Source organism: Colossoma macropomum, unplaced genomic scaffold (assembly GCF_904425465.1).
Source record: "Colossoma macropomum unplaced genomic scaffold, Colossoma_macropomum, whole genome shotgun sequence".
Classification (NCBI taxonomy): Eukaryota; Metazoa; Chordata; class Actinopteri; order Characiformes; family Serrasalmidae; genus Colossoma; species Colossoma macropomum.
In genome coordinates, this window is record NW_023494810.1 from 26,384,317 (window position 1) to 26,396,544 (window position 12,228).

A 12,228-nucleotide genomic window follows, 5' to 3' on the forward strand; every position below is an offset into this window, starting at 1 on the left:
AAAAGCATAAATGTTGGATGGTTTTTAATAAAGAGTTTTACATTTAGCATAAAATTATACATTACAATGTAAGAATGATCGTCTTTATTAAAGAGTTGTAATTTTACATGAAACATGACATAAATGGTTGAATCGTTACATTATTATATTTTGGCAAGTCCACAAAGAGGATCACTATGCAAAGGTGTTCAAGTCGAAACTAGATGGTGTTCTACTTATGCTTTTTCTTCTTTAAATTCTCCTGAGGCTTTTCACGGCTTTCTGTAGACGGCTCACGTATGGCAGGCTGCCATGTGAGGGGGTTTCTTCTATACATGGGCCAAGGAGGCAGTGTAAGCTGCACAGAGAAGTAGAGAGCTCCATAAGAACAAGAAATGTCCAAAATGCATGCAGCTATAACCAACAGTTCTGCATTATTTTTATAAATATACTATAATTATACTGCTAACTATTGCAACTCCAATATGACTGAACACTGAACATGATAAACATGGCATATGGCGTCTTTCCACACAGCATGGTCTAAGATAGGATTGCATAATTCAACCAAAAACACATAAAAATATAAATTATAAGTTTATGCAAACATGCTAAATTAACCAACATAGCCTGCTTACCAAACAGGAGACAGTAAATCCAGCTAGCATTATGTAAACAGTCCATCCAAACTGCTCAATAATAAGACCATAAATGAATCCAATGACCTGCAAAAAAGAATAAACAGAGTAAGAAACAGATGCACAAAGCAATAATAAGGTCAAGCCTTTTTAATACAGCTATGAAATATGGAAAAAGGAACTTCCAAAACAAGTGAAATTTAAACTGCATCATCCATACGGCCCTCAGTCTTTGCCAATGGTCTCTCATTTGCCATCTATCATGGAAAGGGCTAATCCACCACATTTTATTTTTTGTGTGGGTTGGAATTCATATTTACATTTTTCCCTTTGTTAAACTAGCTACTTTGCCTTTAAGACTAACATATCTAAGTCGGCCCTATTCTGATTGGCTACTGTATACTGCGCCTCTTACAAAAAGCAGTCCTGGCTCCTTAAACTCCTTATAACTTCAGTGTAAATTGGTGGGTATATGTAAATGTGTTGTGCACTGTATGGACTGGGGAGTGAATAGTAAATTTCAAAACTCATACTAATATAGCATTATATTAATTAATGCTTAGTGTAACATTCAGCATAGATTTTGCAGATTTTGACTGCTTTTGTGACATATTGATATTATAATTTTGACTGATATTTTGGGAGATTTAAAACAGAGATGCTACATTAAAAATGTTATGAGACACTTCCAATTTTATCAGTCTTCATATTGTTTACAGCTAATAATATTTCCATTTTTCTTAGCCATACCAACCTCTATGTTATATAATTAGAGCTCTATAGAATCAAGACATTTTTAACATGTAATATATGAAAAAACCAACTGAATCTTCATTTCATAATGAAATGTGTGCATCTTTAAACCCCCAGTAAGCAAATATTAGATGCAGTTTGAGCCAGTAACTTTCTTACCGCTGAGACAAGGATGATGCCTTGGAAAATCTGCTCCGCAAGTTTCTGTCCTTTGTAGTCCTAAAAAAATAAAAAATAAAAGAAATACACATTATATATATATATATGCACTATTTGAAGCTTTCCTGTGATCCTGCAGTTTACCAATATCTCGCTGGAGGAAGACTAACGTTGGCATCCTATTCAAATTTTCAGTTCCACCTTAAATGGTGCAGCAGTTACATTACGTACAGTATAGGTGCCAGAATGTAACTGCTGCACCATTTAAGGTGGAACGGAAAATTCGAATAAGAAGCCAAATTTAGCTTCGTGCAGCGCTAAAAGGCACCAGCAGAAACGGGACACTGAGCTGCACATATGTCAACGTTTAACAGCAACATTACAGTGACATGCATTACTGGTGTTTCCCTCTATACCGTTTATAACTCTAAACATCACTGACTGATACTTTTAAGGCGCATTTTAAAGCAGCTGAGATGATTTAGTGGGTGCCAATGCTAAGTTACCATCCCGCTAACGGTAACTTATGTTAATAACAGGAAACGACCGCGCTAAAACAACGTATTCAGGCTAACTAACCAAGCAGCTGATATCTGTTACGAGAGTAAGCCTTACCATGTGAGTCGGTATAGATTTAAACATGGACAACATCGTGAAACAACGAATTTGAGCCAATTTAAGAGGAATCGATATGAATTTGAGATTTCCTGTTTCAAAAAGATGCACGTAGATTTCTGAAGGACCCGAGGAAATCCGACAGAAAGCATCAAGCGGCTCGATACGCTCAGCGCCTGCGCAGCAGTTGTGCTCGTTAAACACAACCGCAAGAAAGAGAGTTTATTTAACGCATTTAAACATGTGTATTACTCTCGGATTAGCAATGTTATTAATAAAGCTATAACAAAATAACAAACGACTCTGTTTTTTTTATATGGCAGCAAGCTAGACACCTTTTGTGAGCGTTTTACGACAATTGGGGGGCGGTCGGTTGTAGCCGTACTTGGCAAGCGTAGGCGATTCGTACATCATGTGGATACGACGAACGGCTGACGCTCAGTGGCCGCTCTGTGAGGAGATTGTATAGTGATCTGTGAACGCTCTGTGCAGCAGTCCATTTCTCCTGAAAAAAAAATCACCGTGTGCTTTTCTCCTTCTCCGACTTGTTGATGTTGAGTTGGCATTTTGGATGAGAACCTGAAGGGGTCTAGATAAGCAAGGTAAGTTAACTGGGTAGCTATATTTGCGCGTTTTCTTCATGTTTCCAGTTTTATTTGGGTTTTGGGGAATTTCTGTGCTGGAATGTGTGCGGTTTGGGAGTGTGGGAGCCCGTTGTAACGGATTACTGCTCAAGCGCTACCAGTTAACGTTAACCTCTATCAGACTTACGTGTTATTACATTGCAGACCTGAAAATAACGTTATATCCACACCTCCTCTAATTAGTGAATTCTGCTGGTGAACTTATTGCTTACACAGCTTGTATAATCTCCATAGAAAAGCCCTGCCAATACAATTGTATGCTATATAGCAGCCGCACACGGTCAGTCCAACGCCTGGGCTGTGGAGCGGTGGAGCTGCCCTCTCTGGAGCTCCATCCAGGACTTTTGGGATAAGTTGGAGTGGCGTTTGTGATCCAGTGCTAATCATCCAACATCAGTACCTGGCCTCACTAATGCTCTTGTGGCTGAATGTAATCAAATCTTCACAGCAACGTTCCAACATTTCGTATAAAGCCTTTCCAGAAGATCAGGAACTGTTACTCAGGGACGGATTTAGTGATCTTAGGGCTCTAGGCAAAAAAGAGGAAAGGGGGGCCACTGGATGCACAGATTTAAATTAGTTGAGGCTCTGGGCTCCTGATTGGTGCAGTTGTCTACACTTTAAAAATGAAATTTTGGCAAATAAAATTATCTTAAATCTATTTAATATATGTCACTTTTGAGTTTGTTCTAAGAACATTTATATGACTTTTTTTCTAGACATTTTTTACTTAAATAATGTTAAGTGAGAAGATCTCACTATATTGGCCGACAAATAGCAGATATTTCCAAAATGTGTGTGTATGTATGTATGTATGTATGTATGTGTGTGTGTATTTTTATATATATATATATATATATGTGTGTGTGTGTATATATGTATATATGAATATATATAAATATGTTATTTAACATCAACACATACAGAGTTTCTATTTTGTATTATCATGGGGCCCTTGCCTCATAGGGACCCTAGGTGGCTACCTGCTTTTGCCTAGTGCAAAGACTGCCCCAGATGTTACTGCAGCAAACGGGGGGCAAACTCCCTGTTAATACCCTTGATTCAAAGAATGTTATGTGAGCAGTTGTCTACAAACTTTTGGACATAAAGTGCGCTTTTGATCAGAGTTTAAATGGTCACAGATTTTTTTTATTCAGGTTTTACTTGTTCTCTATTTTTTGGAACAGTACTAGAGCTGATGAGGAGGTGATGAAGTACTCAGTTTGAGAGAAGTGAAGGGCAACAGTGAGGGCAATGACGCTACGTAGAGGTAAGTAACAAGAAAATGAATAGCTAGAAATGACTCTAGCTGTTCTCCTCTGCCAAATTTCATTTAATTTACATCAGGTTGGATTAAAGAGGACTTCCACCAATTTATGTATAATTGAATGGATGAGATGAATTATAGTTGATGTCATTCAAATGTCATTGGTTTGGTGTGAAATGGTTCATTGGAAAGAAACACACAGACGCGTATTTCTTTACAGGGAACCAGGGTTGCAATATCTACAAAGCAAATTTTACTTTAATTTACTAACCGAAACAACCAGAGAAGCTTCACGTCTTCTGAATTTTTATATGTAATGTCGATGGTAAAATAGTGGTAAATCTGAAAGAATAAGTTTTCTTCAAGTTTCTGCCTTACGGTGCCCTGCATGTACCCCTAAATGCTCCATTTGAGAGAAATTTACTAGGTCAGAATTGTTCACAGTGGTGGTGATAGCAACCAGATGTCTTAAGAGCCTCTAAAAGCTCCCTCACAGAAAACTGTAGCACAAAATGACTACAAATATTGCCTGATGTCTGAGATGTTTAACGGTAGTTTTGACCTAAAATGTATTTTAAAATCAATTCATGGCAGAGAGTTACATGCAGGGTGTTGTCAGGCAAAAAAAACAGTACCTAAAGATTTTTTTTTTCCAGATTTACCACTATTTTGCCATCGTTAACAAGGAATTCCATGTTAAATTAATTCCCTGTTAAATTAATTCTAGTTCTCTTTTGTTTCAGTGAACGTGGTCATCCTTGTGCTGCTGTCAATAGCCTTTTTAATAATTGTACATCGAAATCTGCTGAATCTCAGTGATTTCCTAAGACAGGACAATTCAGGTACTTTCTTTCTGTCTTTCTTTCTTTCTTTCTTTCTTTCTTTCTTTTTAAATACACCTGTGAGTATTTCTCTGTGTTGTTCAAATGCATGGTTTTGTTGTTGTACCGTCATGTGGATCTTCTTGTCTGCCTACCATTTCTAGATGTAGCACCAGGTATGATACTGCCCTTCGAAACTGGATTCTTCTCGGATCGTAAAGTCAAGACAGGAGCGGAGATCCCGGTGGTCATCACAGCTGCGGAGGAGAGGCTGGGGGCCGCTGTGGCTGCCATGAACAGCGTGAAACAAAACAGCAAGGCCAATGTGGTTTTCAGCATAGTGACTCTGAATGAGTCTGTGGAGCATCTCAGGTAAGAGCCATATACACAGTACAGTGACCTGAAATGCCATGTACAGTAGTGTCCGACAGTCAGAGACCACGCTTGGTTTATTTAATTTCCAGTCAAAACAATCATTAAATACACATTATTTTTCAGCATGAGGGGGGAGAAAGCATATACCTACTATTGGAACAAAACCTTGTATCTGAAAATGATAACTTTACAGCAGAAGCAATAAACCTGCTTTAAGTCAGTGTGATCATCATAAATTTTGCACACAATGTAAAAGGCAACAGGCATTTTCAAATTATTTAAAGAACTGAAAAACAACAAAAATGGAGATAAAAGGTTTTGTTCTGACCACAAAAACATATTAAGAAAAAATTACACACTCAACGACTAATTATAATATCATTTTTTTAGTATTTAATATGTCCACCGTTTGCCTTTATTATAGCTTCTGTTCATTTTCAGAGACTTGCTTTCAGTTTTTCAATCTGCAGGATTTTTTCCACACCTCCAAAGTTCAGTCTTAGAAGCTGGTTGCAATTTCTGCTTCTCACGATTCCAAGTAATCCCAAACACATTTAATGATGTTGAGGTCTGCACTCTGGGGTGGTCAGTCTGTTGTTTTGAGAACACCTTTTTTTCTCAGCTTCTTGACATCATTTTGGACACATTTTGGACATTAGCGTTGTCTGATGAACAGAAACATCAGTTTATTTTTTTTTCAGATCTAAAGCAAGAGTGGAGCTTGATTTTCTCCTCTCTCTCAAATATGAAAGCTTTAAGTGCTGTTTATCTGATGATGATAGTTTGGGTGTCTACCAGATCTACCTCTGTTGATAGGAGTCCCATTTTTGTCTGTATCTTTTAATCATTTTTTGACCTCCAGTTTTTGAAACCCCTGTTGTTTTTTCAGTTATTTTCTTTTGAATTTCTGCTTCCTTATACAAGTAGATTATCTTATATCTGATCCCCTCCTAAAAATGAATAATATACCATTTTGACTGGAAATTAAAAAGTCTCTCATTTATTTGCAGTCAAGGTCAGTTCTCCATCGTCAAGTTAATTGTGTTCTTATGTACATGAAATTCCAGCAGTGGTCAAATTGATGGCACTTAAGCTTTTTTCAACTTGCTGTATGTCTGCTACATCTGTAGCATATGGCTGATTACCACTAAGGCTGGGCAGTGTGGCAAAAAACATAATAAGATGATACGTTAAGAAATTCTCATGATACAGTGTTACAATTTTTTTCTGACATCTGATTAGTTAGAACAGACAAATAAGAACCGGCAATTGCCGCTTTGAAAAATGTACAATTTAAAACTATGAGTACAATTTTTATCCAGTACTTCACACACAGCACAGCACTAATTCCAATTAAACATGATAAATTATGCTCTTTTTGTAATGAATCATACAGTCAGTTGGTCAGCGTTATTTGGGCTGATGCTGATATCCACAACGTAACTGACATTGTGTTGGGTTGTGATGTAATTATTTGTGATAACAGTATATATCGACATGTTGCCCTGCTCCAATGACCAGAGACCAAAATTTTAGTTTTCCTGTACTTAGAAAAGTGTTTTTTACAGGCTCCTGCTTAAAAAACTGAATTTATCTCAAATACTTTCACTCTGTTGCTCCAATATTTAAAAGTTGGATAAATCTTTAAGAACAGCTTTGGTGAGAAGTGCTTTTCCAAATACCGTCGTATGAATTTGTTTATTCAGATGCAACTATTGTGGCATACTATATAGGTGGGATGTGCACAAATTCAAACAGGGCAGTTCTCTCATGCCTGTCTCATAATAAGACATGCACAGGTTTTGTAGTTTTGTGTTAAATAGGTTCAAATGTTTATTCATGGAATTCAGCAACTGCCTTTTGGATTCTATTGAGTTCTGAATTAACAGGTTTTCAGATCTGTTCAAAGTACAGGGAAACAATACAATAACCGTTGGTGGTAATCGATGGTATGCAACACATGCAGCAGATAGAGTTGATGCAGCAGATAGAGATTAGGTTAAAAAAAACAATAGAATACTCCTTTAATTAGTTTGTATTCATGTATGTATCATGTGTGGTCATATCTTGTCAGGACCTGGTTAAGTAAGACTGACATCAAACATAAAATCATCACATTTGAGCCCAAGATCCTTGAGGGGAAGATTTCACAAGATCCACAAAAGGCAGATTTGGTGAAACCGGTAATTACGTAAGAATGTTCTGAAATACTGGGCATAGTATGTTGTGGGAATATGAATTCCTCATCTTGGGCATGTTTGTTTTTCAGCTAACCTTTGCTAGATTCTACATGCCAGTGTTCTTACCTGATGCTGAGAAAGCAATTTACCTGGACGATGATGTTATAGTACAAGGTAAGAGCCACTTGGGAAGTTTGTTTGGGGCCTGCTTGGTCCCATGAAGTAGGATTTCTTGCTTAGCCATTTAACTATAAGCTTATCTTACAACAGTGGATCACTTTACTGGGATACATCACCATGGCAGTTTGTGGTCCATGTGTAACCTGCTCCAGGACAGATTAATCGCAATTTTTTAACTAGAAAATATAGGGCTAATTATTTTTAGATATCACCTAGGCCTAATGTGCACACCCGCAAGGATTAATCTTAGCTTAAATACGCTGTAATGTAAAAAAAAAAGGTACAAAGTTTAGCAGCAGAGCAAAACCTGCTAATTAACAGTAAAAGTATATGTTCAGTGATGATAGAAATCATAAAATTGCTGTCATTTAATTTTTTTTTTTTTTTAATACTGCCTTTTAGTGTTTTTGCGAATTTACATTCTATTTCTGGAAATTAACAGCAGCATTAAAATGCAGTGTATGCAGTTTATTTACATAGATTTAACGTTTTTTCCTCAAATAATGGGTGTTCACCATTCAGTTTTATAGTACTTTGACAGTGAAAATTCTTTTTTTTTTTTCATTGTATCCAAACCTGGCTTAAAACAGAAAGTTATTAAACAGCCTTATAAAACAAGTTAACCATGGCTGCATTTGTCAGGCACACTGGTGATATGAAATGCACTTTTCTATTGCAGGAGACATTCAGGAACTTTTTGACACAAGCCTGAAGGCTGGACACGCAGCTGCTTTTTCAGAGGACTGTGACTCTGCGTCCTCCAAAGGATTTGTTAGAGGAGCAGGAAACCAGGTAAATATCAGTCAAATGAATTGGTATTTGAATGGAATCAAATCAGTCCCCCTGACCAGAAAGCTAATGATGATGCAGCACACAGTTGCCAAGGAAACTGATATTGAACACCGAAGGTGAAAAAACAACCATGGTATTACTCAAATGTTTATACAGAAATGTGTAGCTGTACAAAAGGGTGATCATTCTTGTACTGTACCTTTTAGGCATCTTGACTGTACACATGCGCAAATATGCTTTTGTCTATTACAGAACAATTATATTGGCTTTCTGGACTTCAAAAAAGAAGCTATTAAGAAACTGGGAATGAGAGCAAACACATGTTCTTTCAATCCTGGAGTCATCGTGGCAAACTTAACCGAATGGAAACACCAAAACATCACCCGGCAGCTGGAACAGTGGATGGAGCGTAATGTCAAGTGAGTGGGTTAAATGCTATTGTGAATTAGATTGTAGGAAACAATGGAAAGTATTCAAACGTAGAAGCATAAATCAAAAGAAATTACAATGCATCTCACTTAAAGGGGCATTCCGACATGAAACTAACATTTCATATGTTATTTGTTATGTTGTGTTCTGTAGCACCCAACCAACCTAATGGTTTTGACAGAATTCATGTTTATCGTGTTTTTGTCCATCTTCTTTCAATTCAGTACTTAGCATGCACACATAAAACAAACACTGGGAGTCCCTGCAGTGCAACTGGTCAACAAACTGTTTTATTATGAGGGAAATCACACGTCTGATATATACGATGGCGTTTTAGGGCCACTGTTAATAAAAATAGTAGACTTTGAGAGAAAAAAAGTCGTACTATTTCGAGAAAAAAACGTAACGCCCTTCATTTTAACACGAGGAGGTGCTGCCTTCCTTTTGCAAAGCCTTTGGCCACAATATTACGTTCTTCTTGGTATTAATGCCACTTTAATGTCGTAATTCTACGACTTTTTTTCTAGAAATAGTACGACTTTATTCTCTTAATAACATACCGTGCGACTTTATTCTCAAAATATTATGACTTTTTTTTTCTTGAAATTACGACTTTATTCTCGAAGTCTACTATTTTTATTTTTATTAACAGTGGCCCTAAAACGCCATCGTAGATATACGCATTGAACATTGTATAAATAATGTAGAACTCCTGCCTCAGTATATACATATCATAAAACTCAAAGCCATGCTGTAAAATGAGAATTGTAACACTACTAGCTTCTTGGTTGACGTCATGCAGACCTAGAGTTTTGTAGTCATTAACGATGGCATTTATTATATATTCTATCTCTAATCTGTTCCTTCAGGGAAGACCTCTACAGCAGAACTCTAGCAGACAGCTTCACTACACCTCCCCTGCTTATTGTATTCTACAAGCACCACTCCAGCATTGACCCCATGTGGCATGTCAGGCATCTCGGTAAGAATTTTCTCTCATTTAAATCAGTAGCCTGAAACAAAACAATATTGAAGAAAGTTCCACACTGGTTGTGTTTACATGCAAAGATTTTTGCCAATCTGATTGAATACATTCCGATCCTAGATTAAGACTGAGGTGTTTATATTCACTCTACTCAACAGTCTGATGAAAATCTCCATTTACATGCTCACTACAAGTAATCCGATCCAAAATGGCGCACAGGCATAGAGCACCACTTAGTGTAGATGTTACCCTGACAATGAGCATCACGTGAGTCCAGGCAGAGGGAGACGAGCTGCAGTGTCTTACCTGAGTTTTTAGTTGGTTTGCTTTTGTTTTTAATTGCTTTAAAATGATGTCAGACTCAGGAAAACGTACTTCACATGTTTTTATTAAAGAAGGCCGAGAGGAAGACGTCGTGTTCTGAGACACGTAAGCTGGACGCCCGCCCGACTGCCGCCTTATAATGTTCAAGGCATAAACGTCTCCTCTGCAAACCAGTGGAAACCCTTATCAACCACCTAGCAACAGTTTGGGATACCATAGCAACGACTTAGCACAATATTAACCACCTGGCTTCCTATAGCAACCACCAAGCAACAATCTGGAACTTGCTTAAGCTCTGCTGTCACAGAAAATGCACTACTCTAGTTTAAATAGGCATCCAAGGTCAGCAGCTGTGAATGTGGGTCATTTTAGGGCAGAGGTGCGTTCACACAAACAACAAATACGGGTCATATACAAATGTGAATATAACCCATTATGGTCATACTGAGTCAAGTCCAGAGATCTGATTTGAAATCAGATTTAAATCCACATACATCTTGAATCTGACAGGAACCTTTTTTATTTTTATTTTTTTGCAGAATATCTTTTATGCGCTAATCAAATATTCCAAAACATGGCATTTGGGTTGTCTGAACAAAGCCTTAGGGAGTAATAATGCCATCCTATTCAACTTCTCATTTTGAGTTTTGTTCTTCTGATCTAGGATCAGTTCTTGCCTTTTATATTCTAATGCAGTGGTCTCTAAAACCTGGTCCTGGACGGCTACCTTCCTGCAGAGTTTAGTTCCAACCTCTATCCAGTAAGCTGCTCCGCCCCTTACTTAATTCTAATACATGTGATTCAGCCAATCAGGGACTTGGGAAGAAGTTGTTTGTTGGAGCAGGAGTGGCAAATTATGGTTGGAGCCAGGCTCTGGAGAAAGGTAGCTCTCCAGGACCAGGGGTTGAGACCACTGTTCTAATGAACACAGACACCTCAGCTGTTAGATTTTTGATCAATCTGGGCCTAAGTGAACCACAAACAGCTTGAAAGTTTTTGATTTACTGTTCAAATCTGTCTTCAGGAGCCACTGGAGCTGGAAATCGTTACTCTCCACAGTTCGTCAAAGCTGCCAAACTGCTCCACTGGAACGGACACTTTAAGCCATGGGGCAGAACCTCCTCGTTCTCTGATGTTTGGGACAAGTGGTACATTCCAGATCCCACAGGGAAATTTCATCCAATTAGAAGACACTCAGGGGACAAATAAACCTGGATTCGAATTACAGGGGCACTTTGCACAACTATTGCAGTTCGCAACAACGACCTACTTTGTTGCATCTGAACATCTAGCCTACTGTACAGTATTTTGCAGTTCTACAGAGTATTTTAAGCCCAGTTAGGGAAAGATAGGAATAGGATAACATAGCTGCCTCTGGCCTCTTCAGTGATGACCATTCTGGGTGACATTCCTTTGGAAAACGATGTTTAATATTGTTTTGTAACTGTGTCAATTTTTTTTCCCTTTTCACACTAGGTCTCAGCTAACTCTAAGGACAGAAGGTACCTAGAGGATAGTTCATAGGAAACTAAAATGCTACCTCAGCGCTCAGTGTGTGCAGTATGTGTGTTGAAACAAAAGGTCCAGGGTTTCTTTTTTGCATCACTTTTTCTGTAACCCACTACGTTGCTCAAATGTACTCTATTGCAGTTATGACACTCACCCCATGACCTGTTACACTAACCTTTGCCTTTTAATTTTGTAGCTTTCCAAGCTTGGAACAAAACCACTGACAATGTTACGCATCAGATTTGTTGCTTATTTTCCTTAATTTAGATTTACTTACAGTATAAAGTAAAAGCATGCATTTTGTGTTGTGCTCATATCTATGAGCAAGTTAAATGCCAGAGCAACAGCCATCCCCACTACATATTTTACTTCTCTGTTGTTGGGGACAGAGTGCCAATTTGTATATAGAGAAGCGATTATGTATTTATGCATTGAATAAAGTTGAATAAAATTGGTAGTCATTTGTATTTTCTTTTTTTTTCATTTAAAAAAAAAAAGACATTTTCATTGTAACTTTCTTTAAAGCAGGGCTGGGCTATATATTGTCTTTACTGGTATGCCATGACAGTGCTTTTCAG

The 12,228-nt window shown here is 37.7% G+C and overlaps 2 protein-coding genes across 2 annotated transcripts; one reads left to right on the plus strand and one right to left on the minus strand.

The window, feature by feature from the left end:
• Window positions 1–67: 67 nt before the first annotated feature.
• spcs1 (signal peptidase complex subunit 1) lies at window positions 68–2,471 on the minus strand. The gene is made up of 4 exons (XM_036559536.1): window positions 2,145–2,471; window positions 1,530–1,589; window positions 618–704; window positions 68–337 (listed from the first exon to the last, which is right to left on the minus strand). Exons 1-4 carry the CDS (start codon window positions 2,178–2,180, stop codon window positions 212–214), a joined length of 309 nt encoding a protein of 102 aa, XP_036415429.1. The 5' UTR covers window positions 2,181–2,471; the 3' UTR covers window positions 68–211.
• A 167-nt stretch (window positions 2,472–2,638) lies between these two features.
• glt8d1 (glycosyltransferase 8 domain containing 1) lies at window positions 2,639–12,107 on the plus strand. Its single transcript, XM_036559535.1, has 10 exons — window positions 2,639–2,746; window positions 3,976–4,058; window positions 4,799–4,897; window positions 5,041–5,248; window positions 7,326–7,434; window positions 7,521–7,605; window positions 8,291–8,403; window positions 8,656–8,822; window positions 9,702–9,814; window positions 11,166–12,107. The coding sequence occupies exons 2-10, from the start codon at window positions 4,043–4,045 to the stop codon at window positions 11,348–11,350; spliced, it is 1,095 nt and encodes a 364-aa protein (XP_036415428.1). The 5' UTR covers window positions 2,639–2,746; window positions 3,976–4,042; the 3' UTR covers window positions 11,351–12,107.
• Window positions 12,108–12,228: the final 121 nt, after the last annotated feature.